The 21,419-nt window shown below is 43.7% G+C and overlaps 1 protein-coding gene and 1 long non-coding RNA gene across 3 annotated transcripts in view; one reads left to right on the top strand and one right to left on the bottom strand.

Moving 5' to 3' along the window:
• Window positions 1-16,050, bottom strand: part of LOC121075702 — a 24,570-nt gene extending 8,520 nt beyond the window's left edge. Inside the window, exon 1 of the long non-coding RNA XR_005823113.1 lies at window positions 15,902-16,050. This is a non-coding gene — a long non-coding RNA (uncharacterized LOC121075702). The remainder of the gene's footprint in view (window positions 1-15,901) is intronic.
• RHOA (ras homolog family member A) overlaps window positions 1-21,419 on the top strand; it is a 26,925-nt gene extending 5,506 nt beyond the window's left edge. For both annotated transcript variants that reach the window (XM_040569226.1, XM_040569227.1), the window contains exons 2-5: window positions 13,025-13,182; window positions 15,946-16,066; window positions 19,051-19,181; window positions 20,168-21,419. In XM_040569226.1, the coding sequence (XP_040425160.1) occupies window positions 13,027-13,182; window positions 15,946-16,066; window positions 19,051-19,181; window positions 20,168-20,341 (582 nt within the window). In that variant the 5' untranslated portion in view covers window positions 13,025-13,026 and the 3' untranslated portion in view covers window positions 20,342-21,419. The remainder of the gene's footprint in view (window positions 1-13,024; window positions 13,183-15,945; window positions 16,067-19,050; window positions 19,182-20,167) is intronic.

The raw sequence follows: 21,419 nt of genomic DNA, 5'->3' as shown, positions 1-21,419 counted from the left end.
GAACAAGTCCGTGGGGGCAAAGTAACAAGAATATTAAACGAGAGTTAGAAGGACAGCAATGGAGGCACAGATCTTGAAGAAAAAGTTCTGCTTTCTGCCCCAGTAGTCTCTGCTTTACCTCCTGCCTCGGGTGTGGGAGGAAGGGTGTCACGTCATCGACTCGTGGCAGAGGCGAAATGATGGAGTTAGCTTTCTTCCCTGGGTTCTGAAGTGGTGTTAATCCCATAACCCTGTAGAAAAAGGGAGGAGAGCTTTGCAGGTAGTCAAGAGTGGAGCAAACAGGTCCAGAAGGACCTCGCTGAGTTCGGTGCTTGGAAAACAGGATGCACAGTGCCAGTGGAGAGTTCTGCCTGCATGTATTGCACTTCCAGCTTTTAACGTTTTTTTGGCTTAAGCAGGCTAAAAAATACGTTTTGGGAAACTCCTTTTGTGATATTTTTCCCCAGTCACATGCTGAAAGAGAAATAAATATCCTGGCTTGGAAAGGAAATGAAAGCATCTTGTTTTGTTTGCATTTAAAAAGCAATGCAGGACAGCCGTACTGCTGGGACAGGAGAAATGTAGAAACCGAAAGTAAAAAATAAAAAACAAGCTCAAAGACACAGAAAATGCCTAGCTGGGGGGAAATTGGAGCTCGAGGAGAAACCTATGACTAAGAAATTACGGATCTGAAAAGTTACAGATTTAAAAAGTGTTAGAAATAGCAAAGTCTTGCTGGAAAGTCTGCCGTCCTTTGCTTTGAAGCTGGCTTACCCGGCGTTACCTTCTGCACTTCCTGGAGACCGAAGACCTGGGCCCTGGCTGTCCTCACCGTCACTTATCTTTGAGAAACACCTGCAAGTCGTTCTCTTCCTCGTTGTGAGCCTCTTCCAGATTGTCCCTTTTCCAGTTCTGTCTCCTTTGTTCACGTGGAAGCTGTTCAGTGGTGTAACTGCCGGTGCTGCTGTGCTCCAAAGCGCTGCCAGTTCTGGGCAGCTGTGGTGTGGGGCAGATCAGAGCTGCACACGGGCGGAAGGTGCCCTCCTGGGTTCACATGTTGGCTTAGTTATTGCTGCTTTGTTCACTCTTTCCTATTTTTGGATACTGGCTTTTTATTTATTGTTATTATTTTTAACTCTTCAGAGTGTTGGGCTTATATTTTAAAGGAATTACCTATGTACCCGGAATAGCAGTGGTCAACTCAGAGTCCCTCAAATCCTATAGGAAGTAGGAATTGGTTTTGCAGTGTTCAAGTTTCATCCAGCGTTTTATTGCTCAGGCAGAGTCTTTGAAGGTCCTGCAATTCATCACTGTAAGCCCTTGCCTTTATTGCCTGAGCATCTTGGCATTATCAGTAAATGTTGTCTTTTTCCTGCTTTTTTCAGGTCATTTAGGAACATTGAGCTGTACAGGATCCGCTGGTGGTCAGCGGTGGGAGAGGTGCTTTTCTTTGTCCTGTCCTTCACCAGTTACTGATCAATACACAGGGAAATTCCCTGTAGCCAGGTGTCTTCGTAATCTCTGTAAATAAAAAAAGTTTGAACATCACTGCACGCTGAAACTGGCTGGAGTTGGTGACCTACGCCTCTGTTTTGTATACACCTCAAATCTGAAGCTCTTTGGCCTGAGAACAGTGTGGTTTATTTAGATGTGTTTTCTTCCAGAAAACTCTTTTAAATGCTGCAGCAGTGGAAGGAGCTTGGAAGAATGTTAGTATATAATAATAATAAGAAGAAGTAGGACAGCCTTAATGATCGTAATCCCATCAGACTAAGACATCAATCCCAGGTACAATGATGGAATAAGTAACAAAGCGTTCAGGAAAGAATTAAGGCAATGTCACTCAGCCTAGGCTGGGGGTAATAGAAACAATTAGTGTTAATTGTTTTGGTTTGGTTCGTAAGTGTCCATCTCAGCCTTCTGGTTAGCACTTGACAGTAATTGCACATCACGTTCAGTAGGAAACTGCTACAAAATCAATGTGCTTCGTATTAAATTTAGGAGAAGGAGGGCAGCTTTAAAATGCAGTGTACCTGTGTCGAGTGAGCTCGTGGGCTGGATTTCTTGCCGGCCACCTGGAAGAAACGCAAAATAACAGCATGAAGAAATCAGCAGAGGACAGGTAAATGAGGAAGTCACAAGTAAAGCCTTACCCCTAGTGCAGAAAACAACTCACTGCTGGAGCAAGAATCGCAGCAGTGGATTTGTTACCCCTGTGCTAAAATCCAGATAGTCTGACCTCGAGTTGATTCAAGGAGTGAAACGTGTGCTGGGGAATGACCACGCTGCAGCTTGTCTGTGCTCCGTGTGCTGCAGCCCTCAGGTACGTCTCGGGCTGCCAGCTGTGAGCTGTGCAGGAGCCCCCCCAGCCCCTGCGCTCAGCCGTGACGCCTCGGCCATGCCGGCGCTCCTTGCACAAGGGGCAGCTGCAAGGTTGGTTGCTGCTGGCCAAGGCATGGGGGCGGGGGTTAAAACAACCTGTGCTACAAGGCTCTGTTCTGGAAGGCCTGCTGCATGACCTGCAGAAAGGGTGAGTTAGGTAAGCTGTTGGCTCTTCTCCTGGTTAGGAGCTAGGGGACAGTGAAAGAAACTGATAGGGACAGCTTTGACTTCGAAGGAAGTGGCTTTACACACAATGTGTAATTAAGCTGCGGGAACTCCCTCTGACAGGATGTTGTGAGCACTGAAAGTTTACACAGGTTCAAAGGCAGTCTGGACAAGCCGATGAAGAGAAATCAGTTGGAGGTTACCAAACCCACGGGAACTGCGTCTGGCCCAGGAAGCTCCTGAGCTGAAAATGTCTGGAGTCTGGGGAGCCTGTGTGAGGAAGCTTCTTGTTCCTTTTCCTCCGCTGCTTTTCTGTAGACATCCACTGCTAATTTATTGTCCTCGCTGGGCAGACGAGGCCCAAGCTAATGTGCTCAATTCTGTGTGCAAAGCCCTATAGTAAAGGGTGGCCTGCGAGTCCCCAGGGGTGGGAAGTGTAAGTTTTGCTGTGCGCTGGTCCCTGGCTGGTGCTGGAACTGCTTGCAGGATGCAGAGCTGGAGCACAGAGGGTCACACAGGTCGTGGCTCGGGCTTCTTAGTGAAAGGTGTGTGTGTGATCGTGCTGAGGCTTTGCTCCTGTAAAGCGCCAGCAGGTGGGTGGGCTGCTCAGGGAAAGAGAGCAAAGCAAAAAATGTTTTGCTCTTTCCCGTGGTGGCCAGAAATCAAGAAAACTTACCAGAATCAAAAGCAATTTTCTCATCTAGGAGTCAGATGAGCTGCATGTTGTCATACAAGATTTATCCTGAAGAGGAAAGCAAGGGCAAAGACTGTCATTTGATATGATGAATCCAGCTTTGAGACTTCACGTGATACCTCAGGTTAGGCGTACCATGTCCATGTGATACACGACACTGATCTAGTAGTGACTGCCGATTTGGATTTCCACAAAAACTTTGTACGGGCAGCTTGGTGCTGGACGAGTCACCTCCTGTCCCGTCACGGCCACCATAAAGGCAGCATAAACAATTTGCCTTGTGCTCAACTGAAATGCGTTGTGCGCCCGTGCCTATCAAATTCCAGTTCTGTACTTCTGGATAGCTCTTCATTACTCTGTGTAAAACACACTGGTCATTAAGGGTTCCCTGGGGCTGGCACGAAACCAATACATTTAAGACCACCTGCAGCTGAGCTGACCCTGCTCCCAGTTCTGGTGCCGTGGTGCGAGGAGGCTTGAGCTGGTGGTTTGCAGCTAGCTGAGGGCTGGTGAGGTTTACTAGCTGGGCTTGTAGCACAGCTACGTGGCTCCCGGTGTAAAGGTGGCTGCAGAAGCGTCCAGCTGTGTTTGCAAAGCACTTTCAACTTACCAGGCTTGAGCATGGTTAATACCCAGTCTGAATAAACTGCTAGCAGAAAGCCAAGCGCTCTGCACCGCCTGTCCAAGGGCCTGTGCCCAGTATTTTCACCCTGTTGGGTGCTACGCTGACCTGTGTCACTTTTTCAATTGTACTTCATTCATATAATAGAAAAATTCTCTTCCACCATGGGTTATTTGTAACGTGCAGTGTCAGTAGCCTGCCTTGTGCTTTGCCAGCTTTGGGACTTTTTTGAGTGTTAAATTTGAAATGTAACCCTCAAAAAAACCCATAAGAAGAACACCACCAGTAGATATCTTTTCTTACCAACTGTTCCCGTGTAGCAGAGTAGTTAGAAATAGGTCTGTTTCGCAGTGCTGTCAAACAAAGCACTTTGTTCTAGGTGCTCTAAAGAATAGGGTTGTTTCCCAAAAGCCTTGTTAGCCATACAGGAAATAGCGTGGCTTATTTTATGAATGTCGATGTCCACGGGCAAATTTGCACAGAATTAAGCATCCTTTAATGACAGCAGTAAGCTGTGTTGCCTATCACTTTACAGCAGCAGCTGCATTCATGGATTTAGTGATTGCATTCCAGTGTCACGGAACGGAAGAGCTACTGGTACCCCAGCAAGTCTTCATTTCAGGTTGTATGTGGTGTCAAACGGGTGTGATCGATTTAAGCATGGAGTTTTTTGATTTTTGCTTTCAGTGTAGGACAGATGAGTTCTATTCTGAATGCCTTTGGAAATAAAGGCAATAAATAAGTTGTCGCTGGCAGCACGTTTTGGTGTATGTAGTTCTTTGGGATCTCTTAGGAAGCCTGCAGCAGAAGCAGGGGTTGGATCTAAGTCCTCTCTGCGATTGAATCGCTTTTTTTTTTTTTTTCCCCATACTTTTAATGCAGTCCTAAGGCCATTTGCTACCCATTTTGCAACTTCTGGAAGAGGTGAATTGAGGTCACTGTTTCCTTTGCTTCACGGCTATCGCCAGTTAAACACATGGCCCGTCCTGTCTGGGTTGTGTGAAAACATAGCACAGGGAGTACACACAGGCTTGTGTGTGCCCAGAGGACCTGATTTAAGTTAGCATGAACAGCATTTCAGTAGTAACCTCCACAATGTTTCTAACAACGTGTTTATATGTGCTTTCATTGATGAAAAACATAGTGGGGAAGAACACTACAAAGCATGTAGTCACTGACATTTTCCATTGGGACTTGAAAGGAGGAGGAAGGTGAGATGCTTGCCTTCTGGTGGCAGTTAAAAGGACAGGGATTTGCGGATCCTGGCTTCTGCTAAAGGAGGGTGAATTTGGTTGCCATCCTCATCCTGGCCTTTTTCCCTTCTTCCTCCTCGTTCTCTGATCATACCGTTTCCCCCACCCAGATGCTCCACGTTCAGTTCTCGTTCTTTAACTGTCAGTGTACAGCTGCCCTACAGGCAGACCTGTTTGCTTTTGGCCTGACCTCCTTTCTGTTCGTAGCTGCTCTGAGACGCAGGTCGTTCTCGGTTTCGGTGCCAGACATTGCTAAATGGCCAGAAGAAAACTGTGGGAAAAGCTTGCTCATCCACGTCCTCTTCCTCTCCGGAGTCCTTGCAGAAACTCCTTCCTCCCTCCCCTCATATTTGAGCAGAAGTGAGTGTACTGTGAAGGTAAATCCACACTCTGGCCCGGAGGCAGTCCTCCCCTGGGATAGGTAGAGGGCAGGGCTTGGCTGCTCGGGGTGGGGAAGCTTGTGTAGGGTCGGACCCCAGTCCCCCAGCCTTGGCCCTGTTCCTCCTCCTGGCCCGGGTCAGTGCTGACCGAGTGAAGGGGGAATGAAGTCAGTGGGAAGAGTTGGGGCCTGTAATTCTCTTGGTAGTGAACTGGATAAGTGCTTGCAAAAGCACTTTAAAAAAAAAAAAAAAAAACAACCTTAAGTGCAGCAAAAAAGCTGGTTACGAGATTTTAAGACCCATGCTTTCCAACACCTCTGTTTTTTAGGACTTCAGCAAGATTAGGTATAAAAGAATTTAAAGGGTGTTTGCCCTCCTGGCATCAGAAACATAGTGAGTGGTACTGTTGAGCTGCTTCTGCTGGGCTCTTGGTAACATAAGCAGTAACAGACCAGCTTCTTGACAAAACTGCACACCACCGTGGGTCTGCCTATATCACGTAACGGGCAATATAAAGTTGGCAGCAGTTGATCGATCATTGAAATTGTCTAGTCGGGACACGTACACAGTGGTAAAGGGCTGTTTCTTGCACCGTGTTACTTTCTGCAAGGTTGAGGGCCAGAGCTAGAGAGGCAAACCTAGCGTGTTTGTTACCAGCTTATCCATCCGCAGAATGTCAACAGCGTGCACAGTCCTCACACACCCTTTTGTGGCCTTGGGGTATGCAGGAGAGGAGGCTCTGGAAATGTTGTCCCTTGGAGAAATAACTAGCGTGCTGAAGAAAAAGGCAAATTCCACTGTAGTAAACAATAATGCTTTGGGGGGAGCACATTTAAAACCTGGAAAAAAATGACTTTACCCGTTTCTCATCCTTCTGGAGCACTCCCTGGATCCTCCTAACAAGCAGGGCTTTATGCCGCGCGCCTCTCCCCGAGCGGTGCTGCACTTAGAAATAGCCTCATGCAACAAGGGCATTAGTGTGGCAGCTCTCAACAAACAGGAGCTCCTTGTGTTGTAACCTCCTGTGATGGTAGGGGGATTGAGCAAACCGTCTGAAGCTCTTGTAATACCTGTGGAAGGCACTGGCCTAGGTCTGAGGAAATGTCATCACTGCATCTCTTCCATTCAGATGAGTCACTTGTGTCATGTTGTGAGAGTTTCCACTTTGAGTCTAGCGGACCAGCTGGTTTTAAGAACCCTATAAATGCAGGGGTGGGAGGACTGCTTCATTTACCAGGTGGAAAAATTGCAGATCTGGTGTCTTGCTACAGAAGATGGCACGGATGCCCCTAGAAGATGACTGCAGCTGTTCTATTGCACTACTTGGGATTGAATATTTCTTGCTGATTGCTCTGTGAGCATCTCCAGCAATGTTGTTCCTGCAGCTTTCTGGATTTACTGCTCTCTCCCTGCTCTATGCATTGTGTAAAAGGATGAATGTGTAATACTTGTGTTCAGTTATAGTGAGATTCTGGTGGCTTGGGCTATGTGTAGCGTCCTCGTCTGAACTTTAGACACGGCTTTTTACCTCTGAATGTAAGTGCGTGCTGGTCACAGGCTGTACTGCAGCAAAAATTAACTTGCATGTAACTTGAGTACATCTTAAAACATTTTAGGCTAGAAAAATACCTGTTGATTTCTGTCAAACCATACTGCTGGTTCAAACTGATGTATTTTCAGGCTTCGGAATACTTGACTACAAAAACTAGAGAATGTCAAAATGTAGCAGAAAGACCCAGCTGCAGTGAACGCTGTTAGCGTTGTCCTTGTGACACGTACCACTAAGATGTAGCCGCACTGTAAGCAATCAGGTTTTTCTCAGTTATGCTATAAGGATGTTCTTCTGAGTATTTGCCAGAGCTGACAGTCCCGTTTAGCTACCCACTGAACGGTAATGTATTTATTTTAACTTAAAATAACAAACTCAAAGAAGCTATTCCTCCAAATTAAGAAATTATTACCGTGAATATACTAATGCAAATAAAGGAGTGATGAAGTAGAAAATAGCTGTCTCAATTTTTCATGAATTGCGGTATACTGTTGTCACGGCCAGATATCTACTGACATTGGAGAGCAAAAATGTTTTTTTCTGGACATGCAGCATCCCTAGAACAACTGTCAGACACGTAGAGACTTTCAGTAATACAGACACGATGATGAATCTCTCATAGGAAGACAGTTGGTGCAGGCTCAAGAACAGTGTTCCTTCCACCTTTGAACGTCCGTGTGTTGAATAAAAGTGAAGTATATTGTTCTGGCAGCAGCAGTTCAACCTCCCCAGTAGAGCAGAAACTTCAAGTACCGCAAAGCTGTAATGTTGGGAAGAAACAAGTGGTTGTGATGTTTGGTGACTTCCTTCCAAGGCTGATGGTGGTGTCTGTTTGGTGATCAGATGTGACATCCTGGGGCGTATTTATCCACCCAGCGCTTCTGAAAATTTGTTGAGGTCCGTACACAAACTCACCTCAGCCTGTGCAGCGTGTGCAGGAACACGAGAGAGAATGCCAGGAGCGGACTAAGCAAACCAGAGGCAACTCCTAGGGCTTTGGAGGCAAGGATATAAATGGTGATCTTTACATCCCTTAATTTAATTTTACACAACACTTTTGTTCCCAGGACATTACGCTGAGGAAATTCTTCTGCTGTAAGTCTCTGGAAGGTGAAGCTAAAGTAAAAAAGATGAGGACACCGTAGGCCACCAAAATACGATAAGGCGCTTGAGGCTCCTTCTGAGCATGTAGCAGGACCCTCCAGAAGTTGGCGATAAGGGGGTCGTAATTACCCAAATATCCAGTGGATTAAATGAGTGAGACTGCTCAGTGAGTGTGAGATACGCTGGTGACAGTCCTGCACAGAGAGTCTGTGAGCAGGGGGGGTCCTCCTGGGGTGGATCCTGAGCAGCTGGAAGGAAGTAGCTGAATGGCAGCTCGTGTGGGAGGGTGGTCTTCCACACTGCGTGCAAATAATGCCCACAGACCTCAGGAAAGGCTCTGGCAGGAAGAGTTTTCATGATTAGCTTTTCTGATGAAAAAGATACTCCTGAGAATCTGCAAATTTCAAAGTGGTTTTTGTTTGCTTTGGTTTTGTATTGAATTTTTTTTTTTTACTGAATTGCAGTTTTCTTGTAGACCTTAGGCATATGTACGTGAAGAAAAAACCCAGAAGGCCAAAATGTAAAGTGAGATTCAAGTGACAAGGAACGTTTAGAAAAAATCCAGAGTGACGTAAGTATTTAGAGGAAGTTAAGAGCTGATGTGATACCCCACAGAAAAAGAAGGCTGTCCATAGACGAGGCGAAGAAGGTCAGCTGCCTATTGCAGGTAATGCCAGTGAGAAGGGGGCAGGACCCCAGACATGAGTACAGAAGGGAGAAGCAGAAATCACTGAAGAGGAGCCGGTTATCCTGTTCTGCTACCCACCAACTTTGGCTTTGTTACGGTTTCTTCAGTGCTCTGGGTGCTTATCTGGGGATCGTGATGATGAAACTTGCGTCTGAGAAAGTCTGTAATTCAGATGGAAGATGGGACTAGAACTTGGAGATGGAATAAACCATTAATCAAGAAGGATAAATAAAAGCATGACATGAGACTACTGAGCTGTGACTGCAGGGTGACTTACTACGTAGCAGTGCTAATGGAAAAGATCTGGGACTTAGCGTGAATTGGAAGCTGCATGAAACAGCGGTGTTGTCTTTGGGAAGGGGGGAAAGACGCAGACATCCATTGTGATGTGTAAACAACAGTATAGCCTGGAAGATCACCAAAGTAATCCCTCAGCTCTAGTTAACGTTGGTAGAGCCCTAGGTGAAGTACTGTTTTTTGGCCTTCATGCTCTGGTAAATGTGTGTCAATGGACTGTGTCCAGAAGGGATCCACACAAAAGTTTAGAAAGCATGGCTTCAAAGGAGTCTTGAATTAACTGAAATGATTTTGCCTGAAGAGAAGATTAAATAAAGTTGCATATTCTCAAATACACTAGGGAAAGGGAATGGGCTGTTGTACTATCACACAGAATCACAGAATGTGAGGGATTGGAAGGGACCTTGAAAAATCATCTAGTCCAATCCCCCTGCTGGAGCAGGAACACCTAAATCACATCACACAGGATGGCATCCATGCAGGCTTTGAATGTCTCCAGGGATGGAGACTCCACAACCCCCTGGGCAGCCTGTTCCAGTGCTCTGTCACCCTCACTGTAAAAAAGTTTTGTCTCATTTAAGCGGAACGTCCTATGTTCCAGCTTGCACCCACTGCCCCTTGTCCTATCATTGGGTGTCACCGAGAAGAGCCTGGCTCCATCCTCCTGACACTCACCTTTACACATTTATAAACATTAATAAGGTCACCCCTCAGTCTCCTCCAAGCTAAAGAGACCCAGCTCCCTCAGCCTTTCCTCATAAAGGCCATGCCCATGTCAAATAGGATAAACAGTAATGGGCTTATATTACACTACGAAGGCTGAGAATAGGCATTAGGGGAAGTTTTCTCATAGTGAATGTAGTGGAGCAGATAGCTTCAGAGGTTTTGTAGGACTCAGCCTTACAGTTTTGAAGGGCATATTGCACAGCCGACAGCAGATAGGACTTTTAAGTAGTCAGTTGTGACTTAGTAGAGAGAACAGATGATCTCCAGTTCTGTAAAATCAAATATTACCATTGCTAAAAAGTATTCAAAAACATTTAAAACCACTGAAAGGTATTTTTTTTTGAAGTGTGGATCATTTTAAACCTTCCACAAATGTAAAAAAATAACCCCAAGCCCCTAAGGTAGATGTGTGTACATATGTATTCACAAGGTGAATGAAGCCCATTTTAGAGAGAGATTTGGATTACTTGAGCAGTTATGTGTCCGATGAAGCTGTGCTTTAGAAGTCCTTGAGCCCTTGCTGCTTGATGGCTGAAATGGTCCTCAGCTTGCACGCAGAGAAATACAGATCTCTGTAATAGCCACTGCTTCTTAGCCACATCGTACTAAAGGTTGCTTTTAGGTGGTTAGTTTTACCTTTTCACTGCCTTAATTTCTTAAAGCAAGAGAAGAGGTGGAAAGGAGAGAACGTTTTTGCTGTGCTCTTCTCTCATGTGCTTCCTCAAACCCTTCTCCCTCGCCAGCAGCACCAAGTCACCTTCAGAGCTTCATACTGGGATTGTCATGGCAAAAGTTAACTCACAAGGGTGTTCCCTCTGGGGTGGTGGTCAATTTTACGATGGCTTTGCTGTTTGCTCCATTGTCGTGAAGCTTCGTTAAATGAATTCACTCATGAAGCTTCAGTAAAGCTTTTGACACAGTTTCCCATAGGATCCTGCTGGACAAAATGTCCAGCATACAGCTAAACAAAAACATCACACGATGGGTGAGCAATTGGCTGACGGGCTCAAAGGGTTGTGGTAAATGGGGCCACATCAGGCTGGTGGACCATCACCGGTAGGATCCCCCAAGGCTCCATTTTAGGGCCAGTCCTCTTCAATGTTTTTATAAACGATTTGGACGTAGGACTAGAAGGTGTTTTGAGCAAATTTGCCGACGACACCAAACTTGGAGGAGTTGTGGACTCAGCTGAGGGTGGAAAGGCCTTGCAGAGAGATCTGGGCGATCACCAACTGCATGAAGTTTAACAAGAGCAAGTGCCGGGTCCTGCACCTGGGATGGGGCAACCCTGGCTATACGTACAGACTGGGTGATGAGACGCTGGAGAGCAGCCCCGCAGAGAGGGATCTGGGGGTTGTGGTTGACAGCAAGCTGAATATGAGCCAGCAGTGTGCCCTGGCAGCCAGGAGGGCCAACCGCATCCTGGGGCGCACCAAGCACGGCACCGCCAGTCGGTCGAAGGAAGTGATTGTCCCGCTCTGCTCTGCGCTGTGCGGCCTCACCTCGAGCACTGTGTGCAGTTCTGGGCACCACAGTTCAAAAAGAACGTGAAACTGTTGGAGAGTGTCCAGAGAGAAAAAAAAAGAGCAAGTACATGTATAGTGCTATGAAGTACTCTCTCAGCCTCAAAATACTTTCTACTGTGGGGATTTTCTAAGCCAGGTGTGGTTTCTGCATTCTTTAACCTGTACAGGAAGTTTCTCCCACATACCTGCCTGGTCTCCTTTAGGTCTGCGTAAATTTCTTATGTCCACAGCATCTTCTTGCTGGAGTTCCCCTGGTCACTCAACTGCTGCCTTCCAGTGGGCTTGAACCCTTTTTTACTGTCTTTGTGTCCCCCTCTGCATTTATGGGAAGTGGGGATGAACAGTGAATCCCTCTCCGTGCTGCTTGGGCCACCTGTGCCTTTGTAGATGTTTGGCAAATCCAATGCCATCATATTCAGTCTCACCCTGACTCTAGCTTTTGTTTGAACCTTTTCCAGCTTTTGAGACCGAAGATGAAAGTTACTCTGTTGCTTTCCTAGCAGTTCCTGCCATTTCACAGAGCAATAGAGTAGTTTGGGTTGGAAGGGACCTTTAAGGATCATCTAATTCCAGCCCTCTGCCACAGGCAGGGACCCCTCCTGCCAGCCCGGGCTACCCAAAGCCCCATCCAGCCTGGCCTCGGGCACTGCCAGGGATGGGGCAGCCCCAACTAAATTTCATTTAGTTCTTTTGAGTGCTACCAGAGCAGTTCCTGATGTTTCCAGGAACTTGATACTTGACCCAAGATCTTGCCTATGCAACGTCATAGGCAGCTCAGAGCCCCTTGTTTTGTGCTCTCGAAGTTGGGACAATTCTTCTCTTTGTGTGCATCATTAGAAGTGTCTTTATAGTGAACTGCCTGGACCGATGTTGTATCATTAACAAACTTTGCCAGCTCACTGTTCGCGCTGCCTTCTGTGTCACCAACACCAGCGCGGTCTGGTACTGCCGCCGAGAGCTGCGAGGAGCACTGCTGGCACGTCTTCCCCTGCGTCCCCCGAGCCGTTAGCCACCGCAGCCCTTGCTGGTGGCAGGCTCCAGTGACCCAGTAACGGCGATGCCCAGCAAAACGGGTTGAGGACTGAGCTGTGTACTTCCAAAACGCTTTGCAGCGTGGTGGTTGTAATTTGAGGAACAAGCTGGTTACCTCGAGGTCCTTCCGCGAGTGCTCTGACGTGGCAGCAGAGAGCTTCCCAGTCCAAGTGACTCACAGAAAGCTGCTGGCACTTTACAGTTAGGACAACTCAGCGTGATGAGAAAATGTTACTGCCCTTGGGCTGAAGCGTCTCTTACTGGATCATCTAAAAGACACTTTTCAGAATGTGTTCGTGGGCAGTATTGCTCGCTCACTTACTTTCAGTGGAGGTTCCTGTCTTAAAAGACAGAATAGGCAAAGAAATGCTAAAACATACTGATCTCCCTCCCTTCTATTGCTTTTAAGCCTAGTGGCTTACAAGTGTGTTGACACATCCTGGAGAATATTTTTCTTAAAAGGATGGGAATTTGAACTCGCATGATTCCAGATATGTTTCTCTCTACTGGGCAGATAGATGCAATTTAAAAGCTCCTATTGATTAGAAATTTAATGATTGTTAATTATTAGCATCTCAGTTAAAAGCTGTAATGGAAGAATTAATAAGTTGTTGTCTTGTTTTTCAGCCATGGCAGCCATTCGAAAAAAGCTGGTTATAGTGGGTGATGGTGCCTGTGGAAAGACCTGTCTGCTGATTGTATTTAGCAAAGACCAGTTCCCTGAAGTGTATGTTCCCACCGTCTTTGAAAATTATGTAGCAGATATCGAAGTGGATGGAAAACAGGTATGTGTACTCTCTTGTAATAGTCAAAATGAACTTGAATTTATTCAGAATAGCATGGAGATCGCCACAATTCTTTAATAAGTGGTCAGTATGCATGCTTAGTACTCAAGATGTAAATTTATTTTTAAATATTTAGCATGTTCCTGTGGACAAAAATACTGACCTGTCTAGAACCTGCACATATCCAATGTCTGTTTAACAACATATTTCTAACCTTTTACAATTAGAGACTCTAAAAACCATACAGTTCTACCAAGGAAAACATTGCAGTATATGGGAGTGGATATTCCAAAGATGTGCCTACATGCTGAGGACACTGGGCCTTTGGAATTGCGTAGCAGAGTCCCTGTTTTGATTGGGACCTGGTATCGTGATGACAAAAACAAGTCCCTGGAGTAAGTCTTTTTTCATACCTGCTCCTGGCAACATGCAGAATCCTCTTTAGAACAGATGACTGGCACGCTTCAAAGGGATTTCATTTTCGTAGTTGTACATCTTCATCATTTGTTCCACTTGTCTGAAGGAATGCACTTCTTAGCAGCCAAGTGTACCGAGCATGCAGCTCACTGAGCTTCATTTTCAGTTTGTTCTTTTGTAAATGAAATGTTATAACATCTCATTTTAAATATTTTGAAAATTGGTTTTTAATCTATGTGACCTCTGAGTCCTTCTGTTTGCCAAACAAACAAACGTGCCAAATCCCTGATCCAAGAATCAGCCATCTGAAAGTTGCTGTCCGAAAGCCAAATAGCTTGCCTTTGCATTTGTGTCACACAAGGGGAGTGTGTGATATGTAAAACTGTCACTTTCAAGGGTACTCTGGAAGCATGTGAAGCAGTAACTTTGTACCTTGAAAGCCCAACTATTTTCAAAACCACTTAGGCAGGCATGGCATTAGTCTTGTTTTGTTACCATGCAGCTCACCTCCATGCCACGGGTCCTCATGTCGAGCATGTGGCAGGTCATGGTGCTGGTGGTGCCGAGCTTCCTCGTCTCACTCTGACATGTTTTTTTGCTGTAGGTTCAGGCACAGTCAGAAAATCTTTCAGTCAGTTCTAGTTCAGATGCAGTGACAGATTCATATGCTCATTTTCGATTCTGATTTGAGCAAAAACTTTTTGAGCCATTTTTGTGCTTTATTTTAAAATTGATTTCCTACTGTCACAGTCCAATTAATCGTGGCATTACAGTTTATGCTATCCAAGTCTGAAAAGAGCTTTTCTCTCTCATGATATGAACAGGTTAAAAAAAAATCCTTTTAAGCTAACATAAGAACATGTTTTCCTGCAGAATTACAATTTCTACAGTTTGTTGGACTCTGAGGACTGTTGTTTAAAATATGTATGATATCCATTTCTATCTCTTTTCACCTAGTTAAATTGCCTCATTCCCTTCTGCCTGAATCTCTGCATCTCTAAATGGTTTGAACAGAGAGCCATGCCCTGTTGGCTCTGTGCAGCCAGTACCTAGATAAAAATTGCATGAGCTGCTTGAGCAGTGCATTTTCTGTTGTGGAAATGTCAGCTGAATTTTTCATAACTAGATGACATATTTTATCCAAGCACTTTGTCTGAAAACTTGATTACAAAAGTTTGTAAGAGAGTACTGCTTAGGACTGTCCTGTTTGAGAGTAGCTTGCCTACTGTCTTCTTAGAAGAGCACTACCAGAAACATTCAGAAGCCACGTGAAGACTCGTAGTGGTGCTGCAGGATGTGTTTCTTTGGATGGTACAAAGGGGCTGATACAAATGTTGTGTGAGAGAACCCGCAGGAGATGTCTCTGTAAAAAGTATGAACATTTGCTACAAAATTCACATTGAATGATGTGAATGCAGAGATTACTCTAAGGAGTAATTCTTCTATATTTCAGTCAGAAATTTCCTTACAAGTATGCAAATAAGGCTTTGTATCTTCAAAATACAACCAGACATTTACATTGCTCATTCACGTTCCCATTTCAGTTCCAGTTCTGTCCGTCTGCCTTTGTCTGAGCTGCTGTGGACTTTTTTCTGGAGTTTTTCTAACATAAGAGCTTAAACAAGAAGGGACCCACTCTGTTACAGACAGATCAGAGAATCTCAAGCAAGAGTAAATTTCCTTGTTTAAATATTGGCTATATCTTCTAAACTTTTTAAACAATCCTGTTGGGGTGTTCTCTACTTCTACCACAAGTATAAATATTGAGAATGTTAGCCAACTTCAATTCTTAGTAACAAGAAACTTTACATAGAAATCACTTTTATTTTGAAGCAAATTACATGTTTAAATTTCTGCTGTGATGGAGTTTTAATGAATTTGTGCACAAATAAGTATTACCTTGACATTTCTTAGTCACTACAGGTTCCAGCTGTAAACCAATTGAAAACATGAATAATCCTCAATAGCATATGCTTAGTCCTCTTTCATTGAAAACTGCTGTTTCTGGAATGCTTATCAAACAGATTCTCAGCCCTTTGCAGCTGATTCCCTTTAATTCCTCTGTCTTGGTGTTCTGTTGGTAGCTTTTACATCCTTTCAGAGAACTGACAGTAGGCATGAATATTAAAAAAAAAAAAAAAAAGGAAAAAGGCTACAATAAGTTGATTTTTGGAGCTACAAAATGGGAAGTTTCTCATAGTTCTCTTGTCAAAGCGTTTTGTCTTATGTTCCCCTCCTTTTGAGTGGTGTTGACTGAAATACTTTATCCACTTTGCTTGGATTACTAGCTTATGAATCAAACCTTCCCTGGTGATCTGGCTAACTGCCTTTGTCTTTCTTCTGCAGGTTGAGTTGGCTTTGTGGGATACAGCAGGACAAGAAGACTATGATCGACTTAGACCACTTTCTTATCCAGATACCGATGTTATACTTATGTGTTTTTCAATTGATAGTCCTGATAGTTTAGGTAAGTATATCAATAATTGAGTGAGAATTGTTGCTCTGTTACTGTATTGACCTGGGAAATCATTCTGTAAAATATATTTTCACATGCTGTAATGATTGAGAACATCACTAACTTCAAAATTCATACTGGTTTCAATGTATGGTTTTCAGAAATTAAGGCCTTAAAGGAACCTGTATTCTTCAACAACACTGAGTGGCATTTTGATTTTTTAATATTTTTTTTTATTTCTCCTTGAAAATTACAGGTTCTTAAACACTCGAGATCACACTATATCCAGGAAAATGGAGTAACTTTGTACATAAATGAGAAGGCTTGTGTTTTCATTCCTTACCCGTCTTTTCTTTTTTTTTTTTTTTTCATTTATATTCAAAAGAGAGATCGGTTTCAAACACTGCAAATTATTAGGTTCCAAATATACTAGATTTTCTTTCTTGGCTTGGTGGGGAAGAAACGTGGACTAGAACCATCCTGGAGAGGGGTTGGCACCTAAGGGAGTGGCTGTCTCACTAGTGGAAATGATCACAGAGGCTGAAGATTTACACTCTAGTCTGCTTTCCCTTGGCTGGCATCTGCTTGTGATGGAGAAAAGAGCTGCTTGATATAAGATTTCTGAGCTCCAGAAACACATTTCAGACCTCTGTTTGTTTATTAGGTGGGCACTTCTTCTGTGTGGAGTCCACGACTAAAATGCTCACTGATTGGTTTATAAAACTGACGCATGGGAATCTATGTGTTTGATCTTAAAAATATGTTTTTGAAGAGGGTAAGGAGAAGGAAGTAGAGATGCTTCTATTTCTAAGGTTCAAAAAAAAAAAACTCTGGAACTTTGATTTCTGTCCCATTAAAATGGTAATTACTCCATCCAGTGTAGTCTCCTAACCACGTGCTTTGTGGTAGCACTTTCTTAAATAAGTGAATTTCTGTAAAAATTCACTCACCAGTGGGATTTGTTCGTTAGTGTCTGTTTGTGAGATATGTTGCTAGAATGCTGATAATGGTAAGGTTGATCTTCAGAGAAAGACTGACCAGATGTGCTTTGGCAAGACCCTTTTGTACAGCGACTGACTTTCACTTGTTTGTCACTGGTCAAAATTATGCCCGTACATTGGGTGAGGAGGCAGTTCCAAAGCAGTAAAACTGAGAAACCTGTCTGCTTTGTGTGTTAATGAAAGGTGGCAAATTATTTCAAACGGCGCTCATAAATGGCATACAGATTCTCTCCCAAATGTATTAAACTGTTGAATCCTTCAGAGTTTTCTACTCCCAGGGCAATCCTGATCACTGCAAGCTGTCCTTAGAGGTGCATCTTTCCTACACTTCTGATCTATCTTATGGATAAACCCTTCCTCCCAGAGTTGTCTTGGGAAGAAGCAAGAATGAGACAGAAAGGAGGCATGAAACACAGTGCAGTTAATGGAAGGATTAGTCCTGAACACCCTCAGTGTATTATGGCTGAAAAATACCGTTCCTGCCACAATTTACAGAAGGCTTGAGCACATAAGCAAACAAAATATTCCTTAAGATGTCCCAGTGGCATTACTGTCTGACTGGGATAATGCCTGATGGCTGTTCAGTCTGATTTGTTGCCTTGCCTCTGAAAGGTAGCAACCACTGAACAGGTAGGTGTGAAAGAGTGCCTTTTTAGGAAAATCAGTGCCAGCTTGACATCTGGAAAGTCCTGATTGCTCTCTTGATCGCTTCCACCTGATTCCGTGTTTAAAGACATCTTTCATGGTCTTGGTCTCTCTCTAAAACAACTCAAGGCTGGGTTGACAGTGGAGCTGTAGTCGTGCTTGGTGTGGCTGTTAAGGCCAAGGTTTGGTCCGTGTTCGCTCCCATTGCATGTGCTACCCCCAGCAGCTGGAGAGCTGCCTGCCTGCCGTGAAAACAGGGTGGCTTGCTGAGCTCTAGTGAGTGGTTTCGTTAAGCCAAGTCTGATCTCAGCTACTCTTCCTTTCCTGTCCTCCCTGCTCACCAGTAGCAGAGTGCCTGTGCACTGGGAGCAGTGAACTGCCAGGCAGCACTTCAGTTGTGAAACACCTAGAGGTGAGCACTCCAGGTGCACAACTGCTTGCTGTTTTGGCTGAAGTGCAAAAACTAGCTTCAAAATGCTTGTCTAAGTTTTTCTTTCGGGCAAGAAAATGATGCCATAATAGTCTAGTCTCTTCAAAAGCTGAATGGCATTTCATGAAGTTAAAAAGGAGTTGTGTAACCTGCAGGTATAATATATCCACTGCTGAATCTGAGGTGTCTGAGAGCTTCTGAAAGCAAAGTCTAATGTTTTGGACTGCTCAACTCTTCCTGCTATTACAGAATTTGTCAAGGTTTTCCTTTGCAAACCACCCTCCAGTCTTCCATTTGCAGGTCTGTTAAAATAAGAGTCATGAAGGAAAGTTGTAGGAGACAAAAGTTGCTTGTATGTGAGCATAAATTCATTTGCTGCAGATAAGGAGAAATGGTAAATCTACAAATGACTTGCGCACAGTCTTTGTTTCTGTGCATCTGTAATTAGTCTGTAGAGTGATGTTTCTGGTACAGCGAATGGGAGAGTTTGGAGCGATGGTTTGATCTTGCTTTTTGAAAGGAAGAATTGCTGTGAAAAATTATGCTTCGGGGTTGTGCCCATCTTTAGCTTCTGGAGATAAAATAAAATGTTTCTCTTGAAGCACAATATTCCATAACTCCTTAGTTCAGAATTCTACAGTATGTTCTTTGAAATACCTTATGCTCACCCTTGTCAGGTAGTTACTGAGACAGATAGAGAAACCAAAATGTTAGGTATCCTTCAGCCTTAAAATGAACCATAGATAGGCTTGACTTTCTGGTGATACTAGAACAAGTCTATTTGCACCCTACATTAAGAATAGAAAACTGTATCGCTGTGTGTTAGTAAGTTAAAATCAATCAGCAGATAGAAGCTTTAAAGGAAAACTAGCCCCAGAAGTGGGTTTTAGTTACAGTCACACTTGTATTCATTTTTTCAGAAAACATCCCAGAAAAGTGGACCCCAGAGGTGAAGCATTTCTGCCCCAACGTGCCTATCATCTTGGTAGGAAACAAGAAGGACCTGAGGAATGACGAGCACACAAGACGAGAGCTGGCCAAAATGAAGCAGGCAGGTTCCTTTCTGAGTGTCTTAACAGGAAATGAAGTGTGTGTCATTTGTACCCAGAACAGTAAATGGGCATCAGCAGCTTGCTGCCAGCTTCCTATGGGCTGCACAATGAACGCTTATTTGTGACAGGAACCAGAAAGTATTCATTACCTGTAACTGAGTGTTTGTTTTTCATATTGGTGATTTAAAAAAAAAAAAAAAAAAAAGATTCTTTTTTCATTCCAAGCAATGCAAACTGCCTTCTTAGGAGCTGTTGGGTTACTAACAGTCAGCTGCTCCATTCTGGAGAGCTGGATTTGTGAGGTAGAAATGACTTGATTCAGAGAGTCAGTACATCAGATGCACGCATGCTTCAGTTAATCTTTATTTTTCAGGTTGTATAAGGAAACAGTTTAATTGGTACCTGTTTTGAAGGAATTAATCACAGATGCTGAAGCTCACTCCTGAGCATATCACTTGGTTTTATTTTCAGATAGTGTCTGAAGCTCCCAGGTTGGGTGTAGGCCTGCAGGTACTCTGCTCAGCCCCGGAATTTTTGCTCCTGTTGCATCATATTTCTTTTTAGACAGACTGAGGCATCAATTTTAGGGTTTCTTCATAGGCTTTTGTTACAATTATGGCAAAAAGATGCATAAACGTTTAGTTTTAAATAAGCAGACTTGTGCTCTTTAAGCTCAGAAGCATTAGAAAATCTATCACGTCCTCAAGCACTGGTGTGATGTGCTAGTATGCACGCAGTCTGTAATCCAGGCTGAGAATTATATGCAGCATCTTGAGAATATAAGCAAATATTATTTTAAATCTGCCTGTATTATTTTTAAAGTATTAATCTCAGAGGGGCGACTAGCTATTAATTGACCAACTAATTGTGTGTATTTAATCTAGAAATATCTTCATGTTTGTTGGGAAGCTGGGCGGGAAAGAATAGACTGGGGACGTTTGGTGTGGCTTTGGACTTTTCACCAATTGCTTCTGTGTTGTTCCAGGAGCCTGTCAAACCTGAAGAAGGAAGAGATATGGCAAACCGCATTGGTGCATTTGGGTATATGGAGTGTTCGGCAAAGACCAAAGACGGTGTGAGGGAGGTTTTTGAAATGGCCACTAGAGCTGCTTTGCAAGCCCGGCGTGGCAAGAAAAAGTCTGGGTGCCTTCTCTTATAAAGTGTGGCCAGAGGAAGATGGCCAAAGCAGCACCCTGCACTTGAGTAATTTTGAAGTGCTGTTTATTAATCTTAGTGTATGATTACTGGCCTTTTTCATTATCTATAATTTACTTAAGAGATTTAAAAATCGAGTCATCTTGCTACCAGTATTTAGAAGCCAACCATGATTTTTATAACAATCTGCATCAAATTCATCTGTGCACCCAAGGTTAACCTCAACATTCCTCTAACCAACCTTTTCTGCACTCACAGGATATGTCAGGCGCTAACTGAAGACAATTCTCTATCTTCTGTCTTCTCTCTAGAAAGAGAAAAAGCTGTCAACACAGAGGATTGGTCTGTAACTACTTTATAACTAACGTCCTATTCTAATTGAGTACAACAGTTACATGGCTGTATGTGGAATCAAGTGTAGCTTCAGTGCTATCACATTTAGGAAGATCTGATTTTCATGGCTCAGTGATTTAAAACATTAGTTTAAAAATGTGATCACTCTGAAATGACCAAGTCCCATTCAGCTAAGGACAAGTGAGGGTTCTGTGGTTTCATGTTAGTTACCTTTTAGTTACTGTGTAATTAGTGCCAGTTTAAATGTATGTTACCAAAAATAAATCTATTTACCCCAGCTTAGATGTAGTATTTTTTGTATAATTGGATTTCCTAATACTGTTACTTGTAACCTCTGCATTAAGGTGTTCTGGGTTTTTTAAGAAACTGTATTTGAAAAAATAAAGTAAGATGGAAAGCAGCTGATCCTCTTCCCCTGTTCATTTGTAAGAGTCTGACCCATTTGAGTGGTCTGCATACCCAGGAGGAGTTTTTTCCGTGACATACCATAGAGAAAAGACAGCCTGCTCACACTCAAAGCTTCTGAACTGTTCAGTTGCCTTAAGTTCATTGCTGGACCCAGTTTCAAAACTAAAAAAATGAAACTTTTTGTGTAAGTTTGGTTACCATGTAGTGATCAGACTCCTAACCTGTGAACTTCTTGCTGTTCTGCAGCCAACTAAACTCTTTCTGTATTTTCATTTTTCCAACAACTAATAGAATAAAGGCAGTTTTCTAAGCTCCCTGTA

The sequence above is a fragment of the Cygnus olor genome, chromosome 10 (assembly GCF_009769625.2).
Source record: "Cygnus olor isolate bCygOlo1 chromosome 10, bCygOlo1.pri.v2, whole genome shotgun sequence".
NCBI classification, from domain to species: domain Eukaryota; kingdom Metazoa; phylum Chordata; class Aves; order Anseriformes; family Anatidae; genus Cygnus; species Cygnus olor.
This window is presented reverse-complemented; position numbering and strand designations above follow the sequence as displayed.